Raw genomic sequence first — 27,997 nt, forward strand, 5'->3', positions numbered from 1 at the left:
GTGGTACCTTACAACTATGATCAGCAGGGTAGACGTGCATTATTGGTGGATCTACCGGAGCTGCGAGATCTCGTATCGGCAACCGCACTTCATCCCCACAGCCTTGTGGTCCCTCAATCGCAGCTATCGACAGCCTCAAGCTCATCGTTCTCTCAGCCTCCGCCGCTCTTCTTCTTCTCATGTATACGCCTCTACAATACACAATACACTATGGATTTGCTCCCTGCCGAGATCCTCGGGCTCATCCTCCTCTGGGATGTCCGGATGTGCCGCCTTGATAAGAACATCATCCTCCCTTTGCGCCTCGTCTGCAAAGCCTTCGATGTCGCCCTCCGACCTTATATCTTCAAGACTATCCAGCTCGAGTTCTCGCGCTTTCTACGAAGCGCCGTGCCTAATACTGGAAGCTTGACCAGAGTGGGACATTTGTGCGAGGCTATCTACCTGGATATGATGATGATTAGGGATGAAGGTAGGCTGGTCCTCTTTTGTTATATACGGGCCTTTGGAATTATCGCACTGGAGAGTTTTGGGATGAGGTTTAGCTTTGCTCTAGATACTACTCAATCAATTGGTTGAGCTGCTGAGATGTTTCTAGAAGGTCCCTATTATATGAACGGATGCTAATTACCCCTTCACAGAGGAGATAACTCGTCTTACCGATATATTTCAAGGACTGGTATCCAAGGTTCCCGAAATGGTTCCTCTTCTGGCCTCACTGCGGAAATACTGTATGAATGAAACTACTTTTGACGAAGTCGATTTCCATCATATGTTAGAGGTATTTACATGCATATAACATCACCGATACTCTGCTAATTCCTCCTAGAATGTCCTTACATTTGTCCCTGGCATGCGTCGTTTGAAGATGAACCTCCCTTTCCAAGTCGTTGGAACTCAAAGCTCCCCAGCCACCCTCCTCCTAGCAACCACATTAGCATGCCTTGCGAAGCGCGACGAAGAACATCACCAGCTCGAAACCCTCGTGGTAGATCATGTCAGCGACACCTCGGTGAACAACATCTGTCATAATCCAATTGATCTTAGAAACTCCATCATTGTGTTCAAGGGATTAAAGAATCTGGTATTATCCATCAAGAGACAGGAGACTCGGACCCCGACTTTTAATAAGAATTTATGGTTCCTGGTACGGAAAGCTACCAAGCTTGAGAGCCTATGTTTGATTGGATGGAATATGAAAAGAGATATCACGACCAGGAGACACCGACATAGGGTCCCATTACACGAATGGAGGATGCGCTCTTTGCCATACCCACTAGAAGCCACGCAACCATTCGACGGCCTGCGCTTTTTAGAACTTAAACGTGTCGACATTGATCCTCATGAATTCGTCCAACTGGTCAAGGACTGCTCGGGGAGCTTGGAGGAGCTTTACATCATTGAGGTGTATATCAAGGTTTATGGTGCTTCAGGTCTTGGAAACGTATCATTATGGATCGGCCATCCCGATGTCCAGAGATCAGAGTCGGTTTGCTGGGTTGCTCAGGATCTTCGCAAAATGAAGACTTTGAAGCTGTCTATCCTGCGTGCTACGGGTATTGGGTACGATGACTTTGACACAACTTGGACGTCGTCGGATCCCTATTTCGACCTCGAGGATCCGAGCGGTCTTTACAAATCATTTGATCAACGATTTCTAGAGGCAGTCATGCAACCCAATAAATCAAGCGCTGGTAACAGCCCAATAGGATCTACCACTAGTGTTCTACCTACTACATTAAATTCAGAAGAGGGTGACAATCTTGCCGAAAACGCGATGGATCATCAGCTTCCAGATGGCACTGATGCTGCCATGAATGCCATGGCTTCAAACTCAGTAGCCCAGCCGAACCCGCCAGCTACATCCAACCTAGGATCTAGTCCTCCTGGACCCACCGACCCACAAATACCTCAATCATTACCACCCCTAACACCAGCGACTAATCCTCCTCCGCATCTCGATGGGGGAGTTGGCCACTACGACGCCGAAACATTCCAACGATATCACAATACCACATCAAATTACAAGAGTAGCATTGATGGGTATTTTTATAACCACAACGAGGGAGCATTGAGAGAACTTCAGAGTTTGATAAATGTCGCGGATAGGGGAATGGCCCTTATTTCGGCCGAGATTGAGAGGTTTAGAACTGTCGAGGTCGATACCAATACCGGGGCCCTTGTTAATCCTCAGCCAGCACCTCCACCTCCTCCGCCGCCACAAGTAGGTTAGGAGGCTAAATGCAATGCGGGAAAGAGGCGAGTGAGGATCCCACGCTCTATCTTGGGTCGACTCTCTCCGACCGATAAACCCTATTCGAGTTTAGTTATGCGTATGCATAGGTTTTCGGGATGCGTGAGGGGACAAGATTGAATCATGTAGCACGATAGTGCTCAAGGCAAGATTTGAGTATTTGATTATTGCGCAGCGTAGCGTGTACAATTACATCGGCCTTGCAATACCCGGGGCACCTTAGGTGCTTCTTATGAACAACAGTATGTGCCACCTATCCCACCACTACTTTATCACCGTTATATTCTCTGTGTGGATGCTGGGTTGCAGGTAGACCGACTTCCTGAAGATGGTCAGAATGTTTAATTCTTAAGAACATTTGAGACAATCAAACTGCCTGAGTGCATAAAACACGGTATCTTGCACTTATTTTTTGCTCTTAGACCGATCCTTTCAAATGCTGTCTTATTCACGTATGACCCCTTCACCTTTTTATAAATCAAATCACATCTCTTCCTCCTTGCCCCAACTTGCCATTTTCAGCTTCGTTCTCCATACTCCTGGTGCCATCATCCTCCCCGTAGTGAGGCGGTGAAGAAGATTAGATGTGGAAGGTCCATCAAGATGTGGGAGATCATGCAGATGGCCAAGGTATCGATAGGCCAGAGGAAGATGCAGGTATTGAACACGACTGCCGCGAAATCGTCAAGTTCCCCCGCGGTTCCGAAGGCAAAAACCAAAAAGTTGATCCAGGCGACGACCATGAGCGACATGTTGTCAAACTGCATAGCTGCGGTTAAGGAGAGCGGTATATAGCTGGCGGACTGAGGATTTATGAGTTGAGGTTGAGAGATGGTACAAATGGAACAGATCGGGAAGGTGACTTGTGGAATGGCGAGATCGTGTGATGTTGGGAGGGTCTGCTACCTCTTGTCTCACGATGGTGATAAAGTGGAAATAAAAAGATTCACGCCGATAGCCTTATCGGCACTCCAAACTCAACATATTCGTGGAAAGCAAGACTACCTTCAAGGTACCTAGAGAAAGAGCACAATAACCGAGGCGGACATTGTGAAATTCAAGTATTACAGCGCCAGCAAGGTTTCCCATACCGCACGCAACACAAAACACCAGAACGGGAAAAGCCAAACGTACATGAACATGAGTAGATATTATTACTAAATTATCTTCCCAGAGATGCCAACAAATATATCTCCTACGTAGACTCAGGGTATCTTGCAGATCATTAAAATATGCGAATCTCGTTTTAAAACAGATTCTCGACCGACAACGGCCTCCACCTGCCCCTCTCCGAATGCCGCCACCTGTCCTTCTCCTTCTTCCCGGCACTGGCGCTTCCCCCTTGGATGCCTAAATCCAAATTCCAGCTCCCAGTACATCCATCCCTAACATTGGTCTCCTCGCCCCCATCAAGTAGTGCCTCGACTCCCATAAGCGATTCGTCTGACCCATCCAGATCTGGCTTCAGGATATAAGATATCTTGCTTTGGATGGATCCCAGAAACCCGCCTAAGGCATGCCGTTCTATAAATTGCCCATTCTCATCCCAGATGATGATATGGAACTGGGGTTTCGTCGTAGCGGCGTCGATGCGCTGTTGGGCCATTCGTCGCGCTAGAGCAAGACTCATGCCTTTACCGGAAATGTTTGGTTCGCTAGATTGAGACACGGGTCGGTCCATATTGAGGGAGAATGCTGATCGAGTTGGTGATTTGATGAAGCTTGAACCAACGGAACCTGTATGGCTGTGGGTCCCTGAGAAAGTTGACCGAGTGGGAGATGGTAATGAGGGCATGCTCTGCGAAATAGGAATCCCATTGTGGCTTACGTCACTCAAATTCCTGTATTTGTCTGCGGACAGCTCAATTCGGTCTTTTGGTTTGCAGAGCTTTTGCAATGAGCCTTCGAAGTCCGTTGGCGCCCGAATCGATTTCAGGGATGGGAAGCCGTTGCATGATATTGATTTTGAAAGGATCTCAGTGGCTTTGTCGTCTTCTCTATTCATGAATTCCCAGTGCATGTGCTCGAGGGTAGATGATGCTAGATATGGGTGGAGGAATATTTCAACTCCGCTTGGCGACGACGTTTGTGATAAGGTGAAATTAGTGAGGTATTGGAGGTGAGAGAATAGCCGTGCCAGCACAGGGAGCGATACTAGTGATAGTGAGATTAGAGCTAGTGACTTCAGCCTTTTCGTTCTCGCAAAGGAAGCAAAGTTCGATAGGCCGTGATCGGTTATCCCTGGGAGGTTCTCTAAGCGTAGGCAATTGAGAGATGGTAATGATAAGAGTGTGGTATCATCGAACGAGTACGCTGGAAATGACGAGATATGTAGGTTCTCCAGTGAAGGCAAACTGTCAAAAATATCGGTAAATAATGGAGAATTCATTGTCCCGTCTGGGCTGCAATGCATGACCAGGGTTTGGAGATTAGACCAGTTATAATGGAATGTCAGAAAGTCGATACATTGCTCTGGGGGCAGGAGCCCCTGGGTGGGAGAACCCGAATTCGCCAACTGCTTCTGTTGATATTGGCGTTGACGTGGACTTCCTGATATAATCCATACATGTTCCCGAAGCCTAGTTCTCGTGGACATGGCGTGCACAAACCGAGAGAACTCGTGATTATATGCAGGATAAAACCCAGAGAGACGTTCTAAATTTGGACATGCCATTATCACAGAAGCAACTAGGTCCATATACTCGTCCTTCTCCTTTTGATTTTTGGCCACCTCTGGCAGTGCTGGAACTTTCAATGACTTGATATATTGGGCGAGATCGGGTCGAGCTTGTAAGGTCCTCCGGAGTAGTTTTAGTCTGGTCCCATATTTGATCTTGTACCGTTTCTTGGTGTGCAGAACTGAGTCGTTGCCAATGAGCTGAATATCCTCGTAGAGTACGCTTCTCGCAGCACCCCGCCATTTCTTGCAGCTCCCCCCTACAGCAACTACATCTCGCATCCAGCAGGTCGAACAGCTTAAACTTCCCACGTTCAGGTGTAGTTTTTTCAGTTCGGCTAAGCAATTAAGCAATATTTCCTCTGGCAGTTTCTTGAAGCCTTCTCCAAGCCGTCCGGGGGCGTATTTCGTCCCAAATGTCTGGTTTGTTGGACTTTGGGGGTTTTTCGATAGCCGTTGTGGAACCAAGAGTTTCTGCTGTCTACCCCCTACACCAGCTCCATACCGCGCCAATGCAGGGCCATTTAGCTCTCTAGGAGCTTGCGTGCCCTCTACAAACCGATTTGGAGAGGTCGGAGAATGAAAATCATCTGCGAAGCTGGATCGTGAACTCGCTAGTGAAGTGCGGGTGCTGGTACTCGATTCACTGTCAACTGAGGAGCTTATACTCAAGGGACTTTTGTGTCTCGACTCGAAACTTGATCTAGTAGTGCTACTACCAGAAGACCCGGGGCGAGGCGAAATTCGAGGTTCCATGGTATGGGCAACTCCCCACGGTAGGAAGGGGGGTGTAGAAGAGAAACCGGAGTTGGCGGCAAGGGCGCTGGGGAAATAAATAGGATACGAGGCACTTGACTTTTTGTGCTTGTTTGAGGAGGGGAATTGGAGAGCGGCGCGTGTTGAGCGAGTTTTGATATCTTGGTCACTGAGTCTTCGAGAGGTTGTAGCGGCCGTCACTCTCTGCTGTTCCTCAGTCCCCGGATTTGACGGTTTGTCCAAACGGTCGAGGGACCAGAAATCATTGGGCAAGGAAGGAGTTGGACAATACCGCGGTAGATTCGAAACCGGTAGGGGGATTCTGGTATTGGCCTTGAAGTTGATGTTGTTGCTGTTGCTGTGTAGATTCGGGCCATCTCTGGTCAGTGATCAGTGATGCGCCAACATAGTGGCATCCATCCACTTAATGAGCAATCATACAGTCCGTCGGGCTAACACAGGAGCCGCAACGATACGCAGGGACACGGAGAAGAAGCAGGAACATGGCACTCTGACTGGCTCTGCGAGGGAGAAAGTCTTAGCATTCCCCTCACTGGCAGGCCCCTACTAGGGATCTACGCCTACATTTGGAAGGGCGCCCCTTGGCCCCTTGGCCCACGCAGCCGCAAACGCCCTTAAACGGTCGGTGCGGGCCTCATTGCAACTAGAGGCGGAGATGGAAATGAGGGAAACAAAGATAGGGGGAAACATGCAAGCGCTTGGGCTACAAAGGGGGTCGCATGCACGCCACCAGGGAGACAAATGGCTGGGCAACCGCAACAAACATTACGCCGTATTGGGGTCTAAGCACCACTAATAATAACCCTGCAGCAAAATGGACACCTCGGAGTGCTCAAGTACACATGTACTGTACTTCATACAAAGAGAAACACAGAGAGCCAGACAGGCAGGGAGAAAAGAGCATGTCGGAAGTAGAAACATGAAGCTTATATGAACTAAAAACACCAGCAGAACCTCACAAACCCGCACCAAGAGGAGACCACACAAGTCGCGTACCTGGATATCTCCTGGGACACTGAGCCACGCTCTCCACCTCTACTTCTCATATTGGAGCCGGGGCGGTTCTCTAGGGCGCCTACCGGCGACAGGAAGTCTTGGGATACGACTGGCGGTCGACTCATTGTTGGCTGATTCTCGATTCTATTCTCGTCGTAGGAATAGTTGTTCCCTTTTCTATTTCGCTTCCTCAGGAATAACTGGTTGATTTGGGACGTGTCAACTCAGGCGCATTGCATTTTTCGAGCCGGGGGGACCAGATGGTTTTGCGAACAGCATCCGAGATATTTCAGGTGCAAGTGCACAGCTATTCGACTGCTAGACTCCCCGTCGGGGGAAGTGGTTTCTGCTTCTATATAATATTGCAATCCTTTTAGGGCTTCGGCTGTCATCCATTCCCATACCCAGAATCCCAGATACAGCACCACCAGTCGGGCATTCTTCCCAATATATGCGACCCAGCTTCAGGGCGGGGCCGTTGACGTGGAAAGGGCATCAATTATTCGTTGCTTCATGCGCCGCGGCTGTGGTCTGCATAGATCGGTATCTCAGCCCTTTGATCCTGCAGGGCATCGTTCCCCATCGACCCTTCCAGCTCCTGCCACGAGGCCTCGGCCTCCACGCAATCTGAACCCACGCTGAGTGAGGATCGGCGATTGATGAGGGCCTATGAATACATTATTGCATTCATTCACCCCATTGTGATGTAAGACAACAGAGCCACAAATCATCACCCCTCCAATAACCCTCTGGACTTCCCAAGGCTATCGGAGGGCCGGTCAACAATCAGTAGCTGATGGACACAATCATGCGATTGAACCCCAAGATAGCACGGCATGCATGTTGACACCGATAGCACACGTACATGTACATGCAGTAATGCAGAAGCCACCACTATGACACCGCAGCCCGGGATCCGATCATGCGCTGATCAAGGAGAAGCGAGGGCGACCTACTTCTCTCATGCCTTGCTCCCTCATTGCCTTACCTTGATCGAACTATTTGGGAGCGGGGTTTCAAGCTGAAGACAGAGAAGGCTACCACTGCTCTTAACTTAGCGTCCAGACATCGAGGTTAGCTATTATCTGATACCTGTCTAGCTTCCGACATTCCTTATTCAAGACAGTCCTATACTTCATAATACACCAAACAACAAGGTATATCCATACATATATGTGAGATTAACCACCGTAAGATCGGCCACACCTAGATAGGCGACTCCTTTGGACTGGATCCGGCCCATGTCTGCATATTCGGATGAATTGATAACTGTTGCCCGCTGATCATAACATAAACCATATCATATAGGATAACACTCCTTCTATACCCATTCTTAAGCACTAAAGCAATGCGATTATGGCATTTTTGATCAACTATCTTCTTCCATTGACACAGAGAAGGAAATGCGGAAATATGATTTGCAGCCACCAGTTTATACCCAGTTCATAATAGAATCATCGCTTTGGAATTGCGATGTGCAACAAACACTTTGCTGGATACCGAAGGAGGAGATCGAGCACACCGGGACGCCCCCCGAAGAATATCGGTCTATTTAGGTATACGCTACCTCATTATAGGTAGGCAGCGGTGTTGCGGGGCTAGTTATCAGCCTCAAGTTCGGTGGGTCGGATACTCCATACACTGGAATGATGCTATTCGGAATTTTCTTTTGATTTTGCAATAGTTTGCCTCTGCTGTTATAACTTAACCCTAACATTTAAGCCTAGGCTCTGGAAGCTTGCTATCTCTACAAATAGTCGTAATAGGGATACTCATCCATACCCATAAAAACACAACTTGGTATACCCTGTCCAAATACCCCGTCCATGAGTAGTATGTGTTGTAACCGTAACGCCACGCTAAATGATCAAAAACTTAGACAAGCTTCCGTTAAGGCGATGATTATTCCTCCAACTCGCCCTCTTCATTCTCCTCTCCAGCGATTTTCGCCTCGGCGTTGTCAGGGACTTCCCCACCAACAGGGCTTGGTTTTGATCTCTTCGCTGCTGGATCCTCCGGAGCTTCAAAGTCTTTGCGCTTCTGGTTCTGACTCGAAGGTTCTGTAGAACTGTTAGCAACGAATAGGAGCATGCTGTGCAATGCCGACGTACCAGTTGCAGTATGGGTAGCAGGGTCATTTGCAGCTTCTTTAAGAGCAGCGTCCGAGCCACCTGTATCTTCTTCGGCTTCACGAACAGCTAGCCCGTGCTCTTTTGATACATCAACATTCGGTTTCGGCGATGTTGGCTTTCCATTAAGCACGTCCGAAGTGTTCGTAGGGCCCTTAGTTTTTGCAACTTGTGAATTATCTGCTGTAGTATTGGCCGCAGTACCGTTGCTTTCCGCTTGGCTCTGTTGTCGACTCATGCCCTGAGCAAGCTGGGATTTCCGTCCAGGACTTGGCGTATCCTCGCTGCTCCCCACATCGGCTCTCCTCCGACTTCTATGCAAATCTTCTTCATTGCTCAAGGATGATGGAGATTGTTCGTATGGAATTTCGCTTTTCCTCAACGGATTTTCAGTCCAAAACTCGCTCAGAATTTGAACTCCCTTCACAATCTTGTTCGGCCTTCCGCCTAGTCCCTCCCACCAAGGATTTCCATGCTCATCATCCGGAATGGTGTCTCCCACAAATTGCGCTCCGAAATAGATCGAAGCAATGGCAATATCTTTTGCAGGCATCGATAGACAGATGGTTGTATGACAAGAATCATTTAAGAAAGCCCATGCAGTGTTTCGTATCCGCTTATTATCGTCAATGTGAAGCTTCCGTAGGAATTCGTGCAGAAGATTATGCGGTGATTGTAAGACGAGGTCGAAAGTGAGATATTCCAACATCAGCTCCTCATAGAGGAGCAGGTTGTCCCGCCATCGCCAATATTCCTTCGATTGCTCGTCGATCATAAGATTTGTATTCTTTTGTGCAACTTTGGCACACGCGATGACGATCTCCTTCGTCTTTCGGCAGGTCTCCTCAGTTTTGCTGGCAAGGAAGAGCGCTGTTCCGGCAATAGTCTAGTATACAGATTAGTGACTGTGTACTCGCAGGTTGGAGGTAATTGAGTGCAAAAGGTCGGAGCTGGGAAGCTTCCAGTGATGGGTGAAGAGTTCAAGGCCAAACGTTTTTGGGGGTTGCCGCAGCTACATACATAATGGTGGAAGCCGCCCTTTGACTGTTCAAAGCTCGCTCGCATAAAGAACCTATGGAAGAACACACTGGCGGTTGCAATGGTCAATTGCGGAAGCTTGAGAAGAATGGCGGCTTGAAGGATGAAGTTGCTGCCCTTTGCCCTCAAGCAGCGCTCCATCTCTGGCGTCATGCCATGGACAATGGACGGGGCGCTCGCAATCTCCGCATCCGTGAAGATCCACTGGCTTGAATCGTCGGAAGCCATCTTGAAATTAGGGGACGGAGTAATAACCGCCTCAAGAAGTGGTTTGGTTGGGGGAGAGTCTCTTGAAAGTCGTGGTGGTGACGGTACCGCGGGAGGAACGTTCGTTCTGGCTAGGGTTGTGGAGGGAGGATGGGATCGTCCAGCATTTGAAGGCGCATCTGAAGTGAAAAGATGCGGTGGCCGATATCGCTCGACAGTTGTCATGGATGAGGATGGATGGGTGTATTGCGGTAGTGAATTGTATATAGCAGCAAAGTTTGCTCTGTCTACTAATAAGAGAATGGGCGCGGTCGTCACTTCATCATCCTCACTTTGGTTGTGATTACTAAGCGAGATCTGCGGGTGCACTGGTGGGTCCTGGTGATGTGTTGCATCGTTGGTGTCACCGTCTCCGGTTACACCACTGAACAGCTCGACCCTTATCAGTAACTCCCTATGACATCTTTAGACCTTTAGTGAAGTAGAGTATTTCTGCTCGCAGAGGCATGATCCTTGGGCTCTATATCTGCATAAGGTAGGTAAGAACCAATTCCTTTGGTTTCCAGTTGATGATTTGTATCACCCAACTTAATATCCATGTCCCGATCGAGGAGTTATACCAGGCGTATTGACTTCTGAAAGTATACTGAAATAAAGAGATGCACGCCGATGAAGTTCTGCATTATCACAAAATTCTATAGTTCTAATCTAAATTTTCCATCCCAGAGTCGCCTTTTTAGAGTAGCATCAAACTCGTTAATGGTATGCCCAATCCCCCTTTTAAATACCACTCACGCAACCAAGCCAGGCACAACCACAGATCCCTCCACAACAACGCCCTCTTTCACCATCCTATCCCTCACCAATCGATCCCCTGCCATCCGTCCAGCAAGCCAGGAGTCAAACGCAATTGTTTCACCTTGCTCCCCAATATTGCTCCTCGATCCCCACCACGTTATCTTTGTATGTCTCAATGCTTCGACCTCGAGCAGCACTTTCGTCCATTCCCATTCCCGCCATCTTGCCTCTGCTTCCTTCCTCAACATCTTACTCGTCTCATCTTCTTCTGCTGGTTTTTGAAAACCTAGCTGCGCCAAGGTCGCATTCCAAGGAGTAGATCCATCTGTAGCCCAGACCGTGAGATCCAAATCCTTCAAGCCCGTCAACTCGCTCTTCAAATAATCACATAGCCGCAGCCATTTATCACTCACGCCCTTCGTTACCGTCCCTTGCCAGTCCTCGTCTAAGCCTATCGAAGGGATCTCAGTGGCAATCCTAACATTTTTCACACATGCCCTGGCAGTTTTTGACCTATCCGCCATGAAAGCTATCAACGCTTCGGCATGAGTTCCGAAGTCAAAGACTGTCTCTTTGTTTCCATAGAGGGCCGGTTCACTCTCATAATAAATTTTCTTGCAGGTCCGCAAAATCCCCGGGTAGATGGAAGGAGTGCAGGCAGGAGACCGAAAGTTGGGAGGAAGAATTTTATAAGTCGCTGGCTTTCCATCAGATGGAGGGCTCCGGCCAAATGGGTAGAACGATTGGGCCGCATGGGCGGGAACGGTTGTGGTATTATAGTAGTAGCCATCACAAGGTATCTGCGTAATTATGGTGTGGGTTCTAGGCGGGAGAAGGTATCCATAGATCTTCAGTCGAAGTTCAATTGGGAGATCGAGGAATCGAAAGTGCTCTGGTTGTAGTTGTTGGTGGGCACGTGGTATGATATTCATGTTTTTCATGATAACGCCAAGGCCCTCAAGTTCCTGGTGCGTAGATTCGGTGATGCTACATCAGGCTGTTATGTTATTAATGAGAGCTTGTTCGTGCACTTCCTTAGTGGGGCAGGGAGTTGAATTTGAATCAAATGTCGGGGAAGGAGAAATAGAAATAGTTCCGGGGAGCGACGGATATAATAAAGTTACTTCTATGCTCCGACAATTGCTCGGCGTCAGGGTAAAGCATGGTTGTTGATATAAAATATTTACGTTTATCCCAGTACTCAGGGACCTTGATCTGGATCCACATGACGTTTTGCGATTCCTGGCACTCCAACTGGTGCTTTGCCCCGGTATCCCGCACACCAGCATTTGCCACTCACTATTTTGCTTAAGACCGAAATATATTTTCATATTTAGTGATCCTGGATGGCTGAAGAGCCTCCTGGAGGTGGGGCTTCTACAGATCAATGAATTCACCAGCATTACGGGATTCGGGAATGCAAGCCAGACTCACCGCTTCCACCACGGCTTTCAAGCATTTGTTGCCCCTTTTTGTTTTCATGTTCCGGGAGGCAATAGTCTCTTCCCCTTCCTTTAGCGCATGTCATCGTCTCGGTTCCCGGCTGGTTGGATTCCAATATGCTCCAGCTAATGAAATGCATGATGTGCCTTTACCCGTGGAACAGAGCCTTTTAAGGATTTGGGCGGTTTCGGGGTTTAGCCGTTGCTTGCTGAAGTCCGACTTTGTATGTTCTGGAACACTTACTAATCCAAAAATATTTTCGGTGACAAAATTAACCAAACCACTATAAGTATAGGTAGGTAATTTAGGATACAAATAATGTCCATGTACAACTAACTACAAATGAAAGCAGGTAGCGCTTCGAGTTCTCTTCCGTCTTTTTCGTAAGTAGAACGTCTATGCAGACGATATGCAGGTAAAATAACAACCACCAATGAAAACTGCACCATAGAGCAGCTATATAACCAATACCCTCAACTCCAATGCTACTGGGTTCCCAAACGCCTAGTAGAATGCAATGCCATTTCCCGCGCTCTAGAGTCACAGAGCGCAAAATATACAAGCCTCGTTCACCGCCTCCTACACGTAACTAGCCTACCTATTGCCAACAAGCCTGGAGCTGGCTTGCTTGATAATATTGGCCACTTTCTCGACCTGTGCCTTGGCTAAGGTCCAGTCCCCGGCTTCGACGGCGTCGCGAATAGAAGGGAAGAACGCTTCATCGTAGCCGGACCACAATTGAGGTCCAAAAACAACATGCTTGAATTGGGTGCGGTTGGGAATCTGAACAGAGTTAATATTGCGTCAAACCTTCGTAGGTATTGGAAGCACGACTTACACCGCCACCTTCCTCCAAATCCAATAAGTTGGTTTCAAAATTCGCCATTCGTGTGTTATGGCTTTGTCTATGCGCCGCCAAAACGGAAGTTTCGAAGCCACCACCTCCAAGGATGATAGCATCCCATTCCAACTCCCACTGCTCAAACTTTCTAGCATCGTTTGCAAATTGGAGTACAGCTTCTCGAAGGGGTTCGATACTCCACTTCGTGTTCCCTGCTTGGTTCGCGCCCTTGTTTTCTGCCCAGTTCCCAAGATCCATTGACCAAGCAGTTAGAGATGCTGAATAGGCCGAAATATCAAAAGGCATGACGAGCCGGTCGGCATAGTCAAGAATGAGTAGCGCCCAGATTTGGGCTAGTACTTTGTGGTATTGGAATCCTGGATCCACAGCTGTCGCCATCCATTCGAAATTGTCATGGGCAGAATGATAGGGGTATGGGGGGCCATCAAAGCCAAAGTCAAGGCTCGATGTGCCAGCGATATCTTGGAAAGCCACATAATCGCTGCCAGCGCCTAGGCCCTCGAGGTGACTGCCGTGCGTATCCCACAATTCGCGCAATGTAGCGTTTTTAAAGGGGTCGCTTATCCGTTCAAGCACTCTCAAAAGCGATTTCTGGAATACGGGACTCCCTGCTGCCCGGAACTCTGGGCCCACAACACCAACGTCCACGTTCAGATACGCAAAACCATCCTTTCGTAACTGGTCGATATTGCTCTCGACATACTCGGTTGAACCAATGAGGTTGTATTCTTCACCATCCCATGAGGCAAATTCGATAGTCCGAAGAGGTCTCCATCCGCGACGTACCAGATCCCCGAAGATATGGGCCACTTCGAGCATGACTGCTGTTCCGGATCCAGGGTCCGAGGCACCATAAACCCAAGCGTCCCGGTGATTGCCCACAATGATGGATTTCTCATTTTGTTCAACGCCGGTTATCTTGCCCATCACATTCCAAATCGGCTGCTCCTCCACCTCATCTTGATCATTAAGAAGGTGGACTTTCGGGCCTGAGAGATCCCCGGTCCAGTATTCCACTTTAGGAATCCCCCCTTTCCATTCATCTGGGCAAGCTTGTCCAATGCCTTTGATTGCCTCCAGTAGGTGCTGTGCATCCCCCCAGGATAACGGTACACTGGGAATATTCACTAGTCTGGGATTGTTGTCTTTTGATATCCTCTTCGCTCCTTTCGTACTCCCCCAGCCAGGAGTAAGAACATCACCTACTACCCAGCTCATCAAACTGACCGCACCCCTTTGAGCCCCATTTTCAGGCATGTACCGTCCATTTGGAGCAACATCGCCTTTCACGAACCCATCATCAGCAGGGTCGCTGTATATTATACACCCCGCAAACCCCGCCATCTCTGCCGCCTTAACCTTCAAGGCCCTATCTCCCTGGCTCCCGTAATATCGTACTAATGCAATGGCTCCTTTCGTTTCAATCCCAGAATCGTACAATCGCTTGAAATCCTCCCTCGAGCCGTAGTTCGCGTATATTATCGGCCCAGTAACATCACCACTCCTCGAATGGCCATGGAAGACCGGCGTCTGCTGCCTAGGAGGATCCGTATACACTGGGTCCTCGTCGATTTTGGCGGACCAAGAGACGCTCCCGTCCTTCCCCAAAATTTCGACCTTCCTTCCCCCCTCCTTAGGATAATTGAGATATACTTGATATTCGTCCTTCCTCACATCCTCCAGGCCGCTCGATATGAAGACCCCCTCCACATACTTCGCAAGCACATAGTCACCCTTCGTCCCAGCTAGATGATCCTCCTGCGTAATCACTCGCAGATGACTCTCGATCCTACCTGCATCAGCCATCGCCTGGACATGCATCCTCACATTCTCAGGATCAAACACTTGGCCCATCCGTTGCGCGGCACCAGTAAATATGTCACTCATGAATAGAAAGTACACGACTATCATAATGAGAATGATAGCAAAGCACCTCCCGATCAGAATGCAGGCATCCGCTGTGATCTGTGGCCACTTGATTCTTTCCCTCAACCCTCCTGGCATATGTAGATTGATCTTCCATTTCCACCTCCATCGAAAAGGCAGATGTATACTGGAGAGTGACTGCGATATACTCGATATCCGCTTCCCCCATGCTGACTGGGGCGTGCGATGGGCTTCCTCTTCGATATCCATCTCCTCCATCTCCTGGCGTACCCGGTCCTCTTCATCGCCCTCGCTACCCCGTGGTTCCTCATGTTGATTTAAGAACGTATCGTGCTGCTCAAGGCTCTCGCGTGCATCTTCTACGGAAGGCGGAGGCCGGTATCCTTGGCGGCGAGTGGGCACAGGAAGTCGTCCTCCTGCGTCGGCACCCAGCAAACCTTCCAACTCGGCTGGAATACCGTCTTCATCGGGTGTGTGATTCGGAGTGGATGTACGAGATGAGGACCCGGTGGCTTCTTCGTATGAAGGGATTGGTAGCGCTTCGTACTTGGATTTCTCGTCCGGCATGGTGAGGACAGGAGGGGCCGAATGGCCCTGCGATGCTAATGGAACGAGATCAGAATCGCAAATGGGAAGTTGATGGTTCAATGTTCTATAAGAGCTGCTCGTCAGGCCAGCTGGTGTTCGAGCCGCATGGTGGGATTAATGAGTGTGGTGGTGGTGGTGATGTTCGTGGATGGGAGTTGGGGTCTCCTGGAACGTTTCCGGCTCCATGTAATGATTCGCGTCCGAGGTCTCGGCTGAGGCTTGGAAATCTGGGCAAGAATATGTATCAAGTTCACGTAAGAGCTTGGAGCTTTGCTCGGAGACCACCACCTAAATGAAATAACCGCTCCGTCCACTAGAGACTATCAGGATTCCTGGGACATTCGAATTGTCAATCTGAGAAAGCAAAGAGTTTTATTTAATCCCGCTAACCCAGCCCTTCCGATATAGACGGACCATCCTAGTTACCTCTACAAACAATAGAAGAAAGAAGTAAGTATCCATATCTTATCATCCTTATAGAGCTAAATTAATAAGTGTTTAGAGGGGGGATGTTTTTTTTTCCAGGTATGCGAGTTTTGGTTAGGGTCATCTTAAGGGGTGTCACGAGAAGAGCCCCAAGCTCATACAATATCCCGTACCTGGGAAAGCATCTAATATATGGAATAGGAATTACAGTATATCTACAATCTGAACACTACTTAGATCCGCTGTTTAAAGTTTTGCATTCCATTTATTATTGAATAACAGGATATTGAGCTTAAATCCGAGGTAATGATAGAGCACGCCTCTCCCGGATATCCCCCAATCGCTTGAACCATCTTACGCAATGAGGTCCACGGATCTCTTGGCTCCGGCGCATGTTGTTATCAAATATACAGTCCCAGCATTGTAAAAGTTGCCAACCCTCCACCCCTAAAAGCCTTACAACAGAACCGGGATTTAGACCCCTCTCAGAACAGTCCCTAGGCATCATTCCCTACTTCGGAGCGGTTGTAATGACACCCTCATATTCCCTAGATGCAATCAGATCTATTGTGCGTTGGAAATGGCGTTTTGGGTGATCCATGGTGGCAGATTCTTGGTTTGTTTGCAGGTTTGAGTGGATGAGTTCAATGAGACCGTTAAGGTATTTTGTAGTGATCTGCCATTCATTAGTATCCCATTAAAAGTAGATGTCAGTGAACTCACAGCCTCATTTTGCTGGTCAAAGTAGTAGACATAGCGATTTAGAATCTCAACAAAGAGCTCAACCGATACCGCGGTATCCATGCATGTATCTGCGACACGAAGAGCGCGCTGAAGGCATTCGAGGACCCTCTTGCCATCGCGATAAAGCTAAAGCTATTAGCATTATCTAGATTAAAAAAAACATGAATTCTTACATTCTTCTCATCGTCCGCCTCGCCTTTAGCAGCAATCGGAACAGCCCACCACAAATGGCTCGCCAGATATACAGCCCTGCATTGGTCCGGCTTCTTCAGTAGCTTGCTACCATGTTGAGCGCATTTTGTAATTAAGGCATCATAGTTCTCTCTCGAAAAGTTTCGACTCTCGTGCAAAGCTCCGGCAATGATACAGACTGCTTGGAACTGTGCTCTCGAATCGCTAATTTGCTCCTCATAAATCGTGAATGCTTGGACAAAGAACTCATAGCTGACGGACTCGGGGCCGGTTTGATCAGCGATCTGACCACAAGCAACGAATAGGCGGATACATAACTCTGCAGCAGTTGGGACCCGAGTGCTCAGAGTAGAAAGGGACGCATGCATGAACTTGTAGAGTGCGGATAATTGAGATTCCCAATTGTCATCATAGTGCTCTCTTGACTTGTATCGCCGCGCGAGCTTCATTGCAGAGGTGATTAAAGCTGGTGTGGTAAATTTGATTCGTTCATTACCTTCCGCATATGCCTTTCTCGTCATTTGTAAAAGCTTGAATTGGGTGTCGTTGTTATCGCTCTGAATGAGATGTACTATCCGAGCAAGCCATCCTTGCTCTTCAATTGTCTCGTCGGTCTCGAGTGCCTTTCTTTGTGAGACTCCAGGATAACCAGCAGGTTGCTGAGTACCCTCCTTGATTAGAACTTTTAGGATCTCAAGTACGCCTTCTAGTTGTGACTGCGAGGATATCTTGGTTAGATTACGCTGTAGACCACGGCCGACCTCACCAGCCACTGCTCTTCGCGTTGGATATGTTTGTGAATGGAGTAATGGAATGTATGTTGGAAGCGAAAGAGCTGTGAAAATGGAGGCGTAAGATTTCATGGGCGCCAGCAAGAGACTAAGTAAATTCTCTTGTGCCTCTTTCGAATGAAGATCCACACTATTTGCATGCTGTTGGACTTTTTGATTGGCATAATCAAGAATTTGGTCAACGTAGTCGAGACGGTCCGGGTAAATATTGAGTGCGAGGTTGGCTAATGACACCAAGAGAGCTGTCGTGTCTTGGATTGGAAGATGTTGGGCATTTACCAGATTCATAACTTGCTCGAAGAATATCTCATAGAGCTTGATGCTCTCTGGAATGCCTCTGTGTTTGGTGGCAGTGGTGTCTTTCTCATCCATCGCATCTTCCTCACCTGTCCCATTCGCAGGTTCTGGCTCAGAGCTGGCAGGGGCTTCTGTGTCTGTACTTTTGTCTGTGCTTTCAGTTTGCTCTGACGCCTGCTCTTCAACTACCTCTTCGGCAGCTCCATTTGGCTCAGATTCGGTTTGTTCCCCGTTCGATTCTGTTGGTGGAGGTTGTTCCGCTTCCTTTTCCTTGTTGAGTTTTATCGTCTCCATAAGTTTTGCGACTGCCTCTTCCTCCTGCTTCTGGCGATCTTCTGAGGGCTGAGCCTCGGATTCGCGTGCTGCATATGACGATAGCCTGTCCATTAAAGCGATAACGATAACTTTGATATTAACATGAGGATTTAGGCGAGAGACCGCAGCCAAAAACTGATCGAGCGTGTGTAAGTGATATTCGTCCGGGAAAACCTGTGTAATGACCTCCAAAAGGTATTCTTGCGCCAACACATCTCGACACTGCACGACCTGTTCCAATAGAGGCTGTAATATGGCACTTTTATATGTCTCCAGATCCACGAGGTTTCCAAGTCGAACAAGGTTGGTGCCCACAAGCAACTGGAGCTCTTTGCGCTCTTGTGTCCTCAAATCCCGTTCTCTCGAATGACCTTGATGTTGTAGCCGGACCCAAAGCTTGTTCATCTCAACAAAATTGGTCAAGGTGAAGCTAATAGAGTCTTGGAGGTTGCCCTCGGGGCCATCGCTATTGGTCGTAGGTAGATTCTCACGGGCTTGGCCAGAGAGGTAAAACCGTAGGAATAGCCCTCGTACAGGATGCTGAACGCCCCTGCTCATCTCCATCATATCCTTCATGATCTCTTTGACTGGCGCATCTGGAATTGACATGTATACCGTGCCGACGGTTATCATCAGGTACAGTCGAGGTATGATATTGCCGGCATACTGAACAAGTTCGTATAAGTCGGCTAGATGATTGACCGGATGCGAATCTTTAAGGTAGGCAGATAGATGTTGGAGAGCGTCAAATACTCCCATGTAGAGCTCGTAGTATTGTTTGGGCCCAAGACTACTCGTTCGGAGCTCAGAAACAAGGGTGGAGCTATATATTCGATTGTTCATCAGCGTAAGATCGGAAGTTATAGGCCATACAGCGCATGTGTCGGGAGGCAGCAGGGCAAACAATGCTGCAATAATTGACCTACCTGCATTTCAATGCGTCCATAAGCTTTCCGGGCGTCTCGAGGCACTTGCGCATCAGGTGCGTCTGCTGCCTTACAACTGTCAGGGCATCTTCCAGCAGCCTGGCTTGATCTTCAACTGCTGGAGGACTGGCCATGGCGATGATCCGGTTAAAATATGTGCGCGATGGCTCGTTGAGCTCAAGCAACACTCATCGATACCGTGTGGGACGTGGATGGGCGAGGGACGAGGGACGAGGGACGAGGTAAGGATATACTAACGGGGAGGCCCCAAGATACTCGTACATAAGGGACCCATGCTGCTCGCTTCGCCCGCCTGTTGTCGTCAGCTCCAAGCAAGGCTGTAGCTTTGTGCACTTTCACAAGCTTCAGCCTCACATGGTAAAGTAAGGTAAGTTCGTAGACATAAATTGAGAAATGAACTACAGAGGAGTGAGTCTAGGTACAATAAAGGTGTTGCGGGTTTGGAATTATTAAATTAATTTCTATTCCATCTACTAATATTTCATGACATTAAAACATCTCTTCGTCCCAATTTGTCCAACGCCAATGCAATGCCGCGCTCTCCAGCTCTTGGGGCGCTTATCTGTACCATGCTCCTTCCATACATTATTATTACAAGCAAAAACGACTACATAAAAATGGATCTGATTATGTTCCAAGGAGACTTGGATTTCGAGACAATGCTCTCCCCAGTTCCACGTTTATATCCAGGCTTTAGCAACCCCGCGATAGGTTGACTGAGAGCTCTTGACTCTATAGTCTCGTCATGTCGGACACCCTCAGAACTTGCCCCAGTTGTTGGAATTTCAGGGGCCTTGGCTGCAAGCGCCGTCGAGGTGCCCGTCGAATTCGACCAGGCAGGGTAACTTGTATGCCATTGACCGTTATCGTGAGGTTTCGCGGATGCAGATGCGGCAGCCGCGGAGGCGCTTGTGGAAAGGGTAGAACCAGGGGTGGAGATCGTTTCCGAAGAAGGTTGGGTCGGAGATGGTTTGGTAGGAGATGGTTGGGTAGGAGACGGTTTGGTAGGAGACGGTTTGGTAGGAGACGGTTGGGTTGAAGACGGTTGGGTTGAAGAGAGTTCAGTTGCGGGGAGCTCAGGGGCGTCTTCTGAAGCCGAATCTGACCCCGAGGCCGACGATGGGGATGGGCTGGAAGCTGGTGCGGTGACTTCAGCGGGATTGGCAGCGGAATTAACATTAATTATCGAGTATCCTGTCGCAGTGACAGTGACTTTTGCCGGTGTCGGAATGACTGTGACCCGGTCGGTCTGTGTAATAGGAGGCAGTGTAACTTTGTCGGTCTTAACAACCGTCGTCGGTTCCGCGGTTTTCGTTTGCACGATGGTTGAGATTATCGTGGATGGAACAGCTTCAGGAGATGATCCATCACCTCCTTCTCGCGCTCCAGGTCCGCCGTCGACTGCGACAACAGAGTACTTGGCTCTTCGGACCAGAGGCTCCACAAAGACAGGCTTAGGTGGAGATAATGGCAATGATGCGCTCAAGCAGTAAAGACATGACAGCGAAAAGAGCACCGCGTTTGATGAATTGAGCCGCATGTTGATAGCGTTACTCGAGTACGGTGTACAGGTGACGGCACGAAGAAAGAGTGATACTTGCAAGAGGTTGTGATCTGAGGACAAGCTGAGTATAGAGAAAAAACCTACCTGGGATTAAGAACCTGTTGTGATATATGCGACTTCAAGTTGCTTTCGTGAGAGGTTGGGAGTGGGGATGTGTTCGAAAGGCTGGTGTTTTACTTTAAAATGCGTGGCTGGGAGATGCCGCATGCGACCGCGCCAAAATTCTCCGCGCTCCTTAGCAAAGACATGTGCGATCGCGCAATAGTATGCGACACATAGATGATGATAAACCAACCGGTTTTATTTTATCTAGGGCTTGACATGATCGATATTCTATTGATCATGAAGCAGGGCGGATCAGAATGCTCGAGCTATGTCGCATCGAAATACCCCAGGATACCTGCCGTTGGCTGGGAAACCAACATCCCCGCCTCAAACTAACCCCCATCCTGTACCACGAGCCTCCAAGTTTATTCACTTAATACGACAATGGCACAGAACGGGATTATAGAGTAAAACGAAGCGCTATGCTATCAACTTATCCTTGCGCGCTATATAACCTTCCAGTACACTTTAATAGCCTGGAGAGGGGTAATGCCTTATCTCTGTCGGGTACTCATATCAGATCGTACTTCGTACAACATATTACACGAAAACCCTCTCTACTTCCAGAGAGGATGATGAAGAAAAGCACCGTGTCTATCTCATCTCATCTCTCATAAAAAGAAACCGATCCGCTATTAAACGGTGAGACACAGGTCAACCCGTGACCCTCCTCACCCATAGCCCAGTTGGCTCATATGTTGCCTCTTTGTCTTTCCGCTTCCATGCCCGATGCAGCCGCAGCCCAATTTCATGTTCCTGCCGCCGCACATCAGCCTCCTCCTCCCTCAGGCCCTCAACTTTCCTCTTCTCCTCTTCCCGTTTTGTCCTAACCTCAGCTGTCAGGGTGACACTATCTGTTGGCATTAACTCCGTCATTTGGCGGATACTCATCGATATATTTTTCCTCCTATGAGTAAGGTCATCGAGTTGAGCTTGTAGCGATGTGATAAGATCGTGAGATTCTTGTTCAGCCGGAGTGACGGGGAGCGTCTTGCCGACATTCGAGGCACGTTTAGAGGCATTGCTATTGGATATACTAACAACTACTGGCGACGATGTATTCAATGGCTTGCGTGAAACTCCTTCCCTTGGACCGCGGCCAACCTTTGGTCGGGTACGATCGAGAAGAGAAGATGGTGGAGTAGGCATTGGGGGTGGCGGCTCTAATGGTGGGTCGAAGGTATCAGTCGATGGACGAGGGGTGGTGCGTGCTTCAGAGGGCGCAGCAGTCGATACGCTGAAGCGCGACGGTGGTTGAACGTAAGGCTCAGGAGGGGCGTTTATGAAATTCTGAACCTTGTATTGTTCACGGAACCTTTTTTCCTCCGGACTAATTGTCTCGACTCGTTGCTGAGTGTCGGTTGGCACATTTCTATGGGGTTGGGTTCCAGTGTGCGGTGCACTTGAAGGGCTATCTGAACGTACGGGCCTGATGATAGGGTCTACGCGCGCTGAGGGGATACTATCACTCCGTGGAGGTGGAGTCGGTTGGGTACTCTTTGGGGGCATGCTTAAAGGTGGGAGGTCCAATCGATCCTCTGCAGGGGGAACTAACGTCACACGGCCACTTGCCCCCCTCCACTGTGGTTTCTCTTCTGGTGGATTACCCGACCTCAATTTTCGAACCCGATCACCAAAAGATGCGTTCTTCATCGGAGTGGCGCTGACGTGTGCTTCGTTTCCCAAAAAAGATGGGTCCTGCGCCGAACGAAGAGAGGGGGGGCCGAATTCGCCTGGCTTCGTGGATTGCTTCTTTCCCTTCCCGCTAGTTGTCGGTTCCCCTGAATAAGGGTCCCAACTCGGATCCTTGGTTGGCCTACTTGTCAGCCCTGACTGCTTTCGAGGTACCAAGTTTGACACAGCCGCTACAGCTTGGTTGCGTCGCTTTTCTCTTCGAAGAACAGGAATGTTGCTTGATGTTGGCTTGGGATTCGAACTTGGTTGGCTAGGGGGTCGGCCTACTCCAAGCCGTGAAATATCTGGCATTTCGTCGATTGGAGACACTTCCTCGTCAACCGGCTGGTTTTGGCTTCTGTTTCTCTATCAGCTTGTGACATTTTAGAATAAGAGGGCCGGACATGAGAAGATAGAGCGGAAATGCTGGATGCTGTTGGCTAAGAACTCGAAGGTCTATAGACGTATATATGGCTTGGTTTGGTTTGTAGATGGGTTTTGAATGTGCTCGAGGTTCGTAGAGCAGCTCAAGAGCGTGCTCCCGGTATATCCTTAAAAGACTGGACATACCTATGTATTACACCAAAATCTGGTGAGCTTGGGGGAGAGACCTCATCTGTATATGCTGTTGACGTAGTTACGTATGACGTTCCTGGGAAACGTGTGACGATTGGATTTGGGGACGGTTGCGAATAGATTGAGGAGGCTGGTCTAAATTTTGAATTTCGATGCTCAGGAGGAGATGGAGGGGCAAGCTCGCTATAGTTAGGTTAGCTATCTTCTTGGGTATGTATCAATAGGCGGTAGATTAGGTCTGTGACGAAGCTGGAGCGGCGGCTGAAGGTAGGACGCTTCATATTTGTTTATCGCGCAGTGCAAGCTGTCGGGAACAACACTTGTCCGAGGGCCTTCCAGGGGAATATTCACTTACAATGGTAGCTGGGGAAGGTTCTTTGGCGACATCTCGCCTCTCGTTTCGCGCGGAGGTGGCATATTTCCGTGGAGAGGAGACTCTGGAGAATGCACCTCGACTCCTAGTCCATATGGTGGACTATATGGTTGTTCATCGATCTTCGGCTGAGGGTGGGACGGTTGCCGTGCGCCCTTGGGATTGTTCAGCTTCTTCCACATTGTGTGAGCTTATTATATCCTTTCTCAAGCCCTGGGCGTGTGATATTCCCCAGGGTGCGACTTGAGACGAGACCAATGCAAATCTCGAACCCGGGTGAACGAGTCTCAATACTCTACAGCGCCAGAAAAGGGCACAAGACGGATCGGATCGGAGATGTCGGAGGATTGAAGTGTCCTCGTTGAGGTCGGTCGCAAGTACGTAGATGGTGTTAGGAAGGGTTGTTGAAGGTGCCCGAATAAGGAGGCTGTGCCGGTAGGATTAAGATTGTTATTGCCCATGCGGCGAGCTGATACTAGCAGCCAAATAAAAAGGGCAGTAATCAATTTTAAGCCCGGGGACAAGGCCAGAGCATGCACACACAGAGGCTTTGGGTTATGTAGGTGCCTGCTTGGACAGCCGCAGTCGTGGTGTTGACACTGGAGAACCAATGAAATGGTGACGACGGGCTACGTCAACGTCGCTGGTGTTTCTGCTTTGTCAAGTAATAATAGAACTTCCTGCAGCCCTTCCACGAAGGCTGCGACAACACTTGAGTACTATTTGGAGTCGACGCGCCTCATTCACGCGGCATGGGCGGGGCGTGGGCATCATTGATTGAAGGACGACGTTTGGTTTCACCTTGAACCCCTTGAAAGCCACCCTTGGGTCATGGATATGGACGATAAATAGCCAGAACGAGGTACCCGGGTACCACGACTGCACGAAGGATCGACAAGCAGCACGCTCATCATGTAGCCGGGAGGAAATATTCAAACTTTATTGATATTCTTTTGGGTACAAGCACGAGCTCCCTCCATATAAGTACGAAGGACGTAGTACTCTGCACCGGTATGCAAGCCAGACATGTGGGACCCCTGGGGATTTTGAACCGTTCGCCAACGCTTCCATGTCTCAGATCTGTTTATCGTCCCAAACTCCCCACCCAGAATGGGTTATCCGGAGCCGAGGCTTCGAACGGAGTAATACGGATTAATTAGTGCTCAAGTAATGGAGTAAGTCCGCTATATAGTAGAAGTAGATCTCTGCAGTATATGCATTCCATTCTACAGTATGATCTTTCTGCCTACGGACCAGGTCAAATCAAGGGAATCTAATCTAAAATGCCACCGGGAAAGCCCCTCCAAAAAGGAGCGCCGCCAACAATCAAAGCGCATTTTGAATCAACGCCGGCGTTTTCGAGGCTCTTTTCTGATCCCACCCTCGAGGCCTTGGGTGATTTAGGTTATGACCCGCCATCAACACACAATACATTCATCGGCAAGACTTTATCTACAGACGATACTATTATCGCCTCGCAATCATTCCGGAATCGGCCACAACCCGGCACCAACGAACACTTCGAGGTGGTTACTGTGCTTTCCATAGGAAGTGGAGTAAACGGCCACTCCGACGTATGTCATGGAGGATTTGTGTCCGTATTGCTAGATGAGGCACTTGGGGCCGCGGCCGAGCAGGAACACCCACCTGATAAGTCGGCAATGACTGCCTACTTGAACGTTAATTACAAGAAGCCTGTGATGACGCCAAGTAACGTTCTATGTCGAGGGATCGTCAAGAAGACAGATGGCAGGAAGATGTGGCTGGAGGGGTTAATAGAGGACGACAAGGGCGTTATATTAGCATCTGCGGAAGCCCTATTCATCATTATTGAAAAGACTAAAGCTTTGGAGAAACTATGATATGGACGTGGACATGGCTGTGGAATTGGGCCGTAAAGAGCTTACAAATAGACATTAGAATTTTAAACAGCGTAATTAGACTAACACTCAATAAAAAATATAAGATGTTGATATTATATCTTAATCTACGTATCAAGAGAGGAAATACTAGATACCTTACGTATCATATCTACGAGCAGCTAGGTGTCGGAAGGAACTAGTCATAGGTGGCTTTAGGATAATATATATCACGTGATATTCCCGCGTCGTTTTAGTTAATGTTCCGTCATCATAGAAGTTTGCAGTGCTACTTCCTTCGGTATTATATATAACATACCTGCAGTTATGTATAATCGTTGGAGCACATTGCTAGAACTAAGTGTAAATTCAACAGGAACTACCTAAGGTACCTAGTTAGGCACCTAGGTAGACTCGACATCAAAACTCAAAGCGTTTAGTCACGTGAAATTGTCTTATCGGGGCTCGGGTTTCAACTGCATCCACCAATTCCGTCACTGCCGGAGCTCTCAAGAACTCCCTCGAACTACTTGGTATAGCCACTTCGTCCACCTCATCCATCGCAACTACCAATCCTCATCCTGCATAATGGACTACGTCGAGAATCGGATGGCTCAAGAAGCTGCAAAACCCACACCTTCTCCGGAAGTGTACGCAGCTCTCCTCCGCTAACTCCAATCCCAAGCAACTTGAATTCTAACATATTCTCACATAGACAAACCATCGCAACACCATTAAACCTGGTCCTTCTTTCCCTCTTCCTCTACATCCTCTACCGCTCATTCCGACCCTCTCCTGCTCCCAAGCTCGCGCCTCCTCCCCCGGCCATCGTCTTCAGAACCTTTACACCACCTGACCTTCTCCCGTTCAATGGCATGAACAACCAACCTGTATACCTAGCCGTGCGCGGGAAAGTCTTTGATGTTTCTGCGGGCCGCAATTTCTACGGCCCCGGCGGCCCCTACGAGAACTTTGCCGGCAGAGATGCCACAAGGGGTTTGGCATGCGGGAGTTTCGATGAGGATATGCTGACAAAGGACTTGCAAGGCCCATTGGACAAACTAGAGGGATTGGGAGATGAGGAGTTGGAGGCCTTGAGAGGGTGGGAGGAGAGGTTTGAGGAGAAGTATTTGGTCGTGGGGCGGTTGGTTGCTGTCGGCGATGAGGACAAGGAGGTAGAGAAGTGAGAGAAGAAACGGGGTGATGTGACGTAAAATCACATATGTTCTAGTATCAAGTGATGGAGTTTGTGGTGTATTGCTAGAGCAAATCAGCGATGGGATGATTACGAAAATTTTAGGGTTTCACATGGGTTTAATGGCTCGAGAATACGGGGGATCAGGCCATCCTGCCAGCGATCAATTCGATTCCTGTTAGCTCAAAGCTAGAGGAATAAACATTTTGCGTCTATCTCCGCTCCCTCAAATATAAGTCTATGTGATATGTGCGAAAATAGGACTGCTGTGTCTAGAATTTACCCTAGATAGCCCTGTGCTATTTTTATGCTCTCGATCCTGTCGTTTATTGCTTCCCGTTCTGTCACTCGCGTTTCTGTGCCATTCCTATCGATCGTGGTTTAATACCGCCAATAATTCCGAAAGTCCAGGCAACTGCATGCTGTTCGCCGGCCGCAATATAATGAGTTCAACATACCGCACCGGTGGGAGGCACAGCGTTGGGATGTCCCACATGCAGTAAGATATTCGGGGTCTTTGAGAGCAGCATAGCCAACCTAATCTCTAACCAAAAGAACCTGACTATCCTAGCTTCTCGTAATAATTCAATCCTTCGAATCAATGGATCATAGCGAACATACATCGTAGAAAAGTTCGATGCAGGTACGATCTAGTTCATAAAGGTAGATAGGAAAGCTATATCGATTGCTTGTCGGCGCCCGTCGCTAGTAAATACGGGCGCAGTACTCGAACCAGCAGTATCTATTGATCTCCAAACCTAGAAAGCTAGGACAGGGGTTCACTAATATGCAGACTAGATACATGCTGCTCAAGGCATCCAGTTATCTCGAACTCAACCTGGTACACGATTAGACTTCCAATACAATCTATGGCTGCCTCGATTATAAGCGATATATTTTAAGCCAATGGTGAGGAGAGATACAATTATAAATAGAATTTTCTTTCTGAGAAAGCGGCGTAATAGCGCTGCCTCCACTTGATAATGTGCGCATTTGATTCAGTTGGCGGCGGCGAAGAAGCACGAAGCCCTTGGCACATTCCGATGTGACGCTGGTTGGTGTTTGATATTACACACTCGTACGAGGTAGTATCCATTCCACTAGAAATGAGTCGTGAAGTTAAATTATTGACGATATTTTGCGACCAGAATAATGAAAAGCTCAATGAAAATAACAGCTTGAACTGCGTAGAGGCTTCTCTCCACAGTTGTGTCCTAGTAATTAAAACCCTCCAAAAAACCTAAGTAAGATCCGTTTAGAGCAAATTAGAGTAGAAGGGCCAG

The 27,997-nt window shown here is 48.6% G+C and overlaps 9 protein-coding genes across 9 annotated transcripts; 3 read left to right on the plus strand and 6 right to left on the minus strand.

The window, feature by feature from the left end:
- Window positions 1-210: 210 nt before the first annotated feature.
- Window positions 211-2,233, plus strand: BP5553_02160 (uncharacterized protein; the record flags this gene model as incomplete). Its single annotated transcript, XM_032010783.1, has 3 exons — window positions 211-472; window positions 642-781; window positions 830-2,233. The coding sequence occupies 3 exons, from the start codon at window positions 211-213 to the stop codon at window positions 2,231-2,233; spliced, it is 1,806 nt and encodes a 601-aa protein (XP_031874837.1).
- A 1,267-nt stretch (window positions 2,234-3,500) lies between these two features.
- BP5553_02161 (RNI-like protein) lies at window positions 3,501-6,829 on the minus strand (the record flags this gene model as incomplete). Its single annotated transcript, XM_032010784.1, has 2 exons — window positions 3,501-6,066; window positions 6,705-6,829. The coding sequence occupies 2 exons, from the start codon at window positions 6,827-6,829 to the stop codon at window positions 3,501-3,503; spliced, it is 2,691 nt and encodes an 896-aa protein (XP_031874838.1).
- A 1,777-nt stretch (window positions 6,830-8,606) lies between these two features.
- Window positions 8,607-11,808, minus strand: BP5553_02162 (uncharacterized protein; the record flags this gene model as incomplete). Its single annotated transcript, XM_032010785.1, has 4 exons — window positions 8,607-8,764; window positions 8,816-9,719; window positions 9,854-10,532; window positions 10,874-11,808. 4 exons carry the CDS (start codon window positions 11,806-11,808, stop codon window positions 8,607-8,609), a joined length of 2,676 nt encoding a protein of 891 aa, XP_031874839.1.
- A 1,105-nt stretch (window positions 11,809-12,913) lies between these two features.
- BP5553_02163 (PA protein) lies at window positions 12,914-15,635 on the minus strand (the record flags this gene model as incomplete). Its single annotated transcript, XM_032010786.1, has 2 exons — window positions 12,914-13,102; window positions 13,158-15,635. The coding sequence occupies 2 exons, from the start codon at window positions 15,633-15,635 to the stop codon at window positions 12,914-12,916; spliced, it is 2,667 nt and encodes an 888-aa protein (XP_031874840.1).
- Window positions 15,636-16,593: 958 nt separating this feature from the next.
- BP5553_02164 (Vacuolar protein sorting-associated protein 35) lies at window positions 16,594-19,481 on the minus strand (the record flags this gene model as incomplete). Its single annotated transcript, XM_032010787.1, has 4 exons — window positions 16,594-16,758; window positions 16,806-16,952; window positions 17,000-19,244; window positions 19,348-19,481. 4 exons carry the CDS (start codon window positions 19,479-19,481, stop codon window positions 16,594-16,596), a joined length of 2,691 nt encoding a protein of 896 aa, XP_031874841.1.
- Window positions 19,482-19,975: 494 nt separating this feature from the next.
- On the minus strand, window positions 19,976-20,908 carry BP5553_02165 (uncharacterized protein; the record flags this gene model as incomplete). Its single annotated transcript, XM_032010788.1, has 1 exon — window positions 19,976-20,908. The coding sequence occupies one exon, from the start codon at window positions 20,906-20,908 to the stop codon at window positions 19,976-19,978; it is 933 nt and encodes a 310-aa protein (XP_031874842.1).
- A 783-nt stretch (window positions 20,909-21,691) lies between these two features.
- BP5553_02166 (uncharacterized protein) lies at window positions 21,692-23,842 on the minus strand (the record flags this gene model as incomplete). Its single annotated transcript, XM_032010789.1, has 3 exons — window positions 21,692-23,069; window positions 23,282-23,470; window positions 23,643-23,842. 3 exons carry the CDS (start codon window positions 23,840-23,842, stop codon window positions 21,692-21,694), a joined length of 1,767 nt encoding a protein of 588 aa, XP_031874843.1.
- Window positions 23,843-24,943: 1,101 nt separating this feature from the next.
- BP5553_02167 (uncharacterized protein) lies at window positions 24,944-25,522 on the plus strand (the record flags this gene model as incomplete). The annotated part of the gene is made up of 1 exon (XM_032010790.1): window positions 24,944-25,522. The coding sequence occupies one exon, from the start codon at window positions 24,944-24,946 to the stop codon at window positions 25,520-25,522; it is 579 nt and encodes a 192-aa protein (XP_031874844.1).
- Window positions 25,523-26,107: 585 nt separating this feature from the next.
- BP5553_02168 (Cytochrome b5-like heme binding protein) lies at window positions 26,108-26,706 on the plus strand (the record flags this gene model as incomplete). The annotated part of the gene is made up of 2 exons (XM_032010791.1): window positions 26,108-26,169; window positions 26,235-26,706. The coding sequence occupies 2 exons, from the start codon at window positions 26,108-26,110 to the stop codon at window positions 26,704-26,706; spliced, it is 534 nt and encodes a 177-aa protein (XP_031874845.1).
- Window positions 26,707-27,997: the final 1,291 nt, after the last annotated feature.

The sequence above is a fragment of the Venustampulla echinocandica genome (assembly GCF_003357145.1).
Source record: "Venustampulla echinocandica strain BP 5553 chromosome Unknown scaffold_0, whole genome shotgun sequence".
Classification (NCBI taxonomy): Eukaryota; Fungi; Ascomycota; class Leotiomycetes; order Helotiales; family Pleuroascaceae; genus Venustampulla; species Venustampulla echinocandica.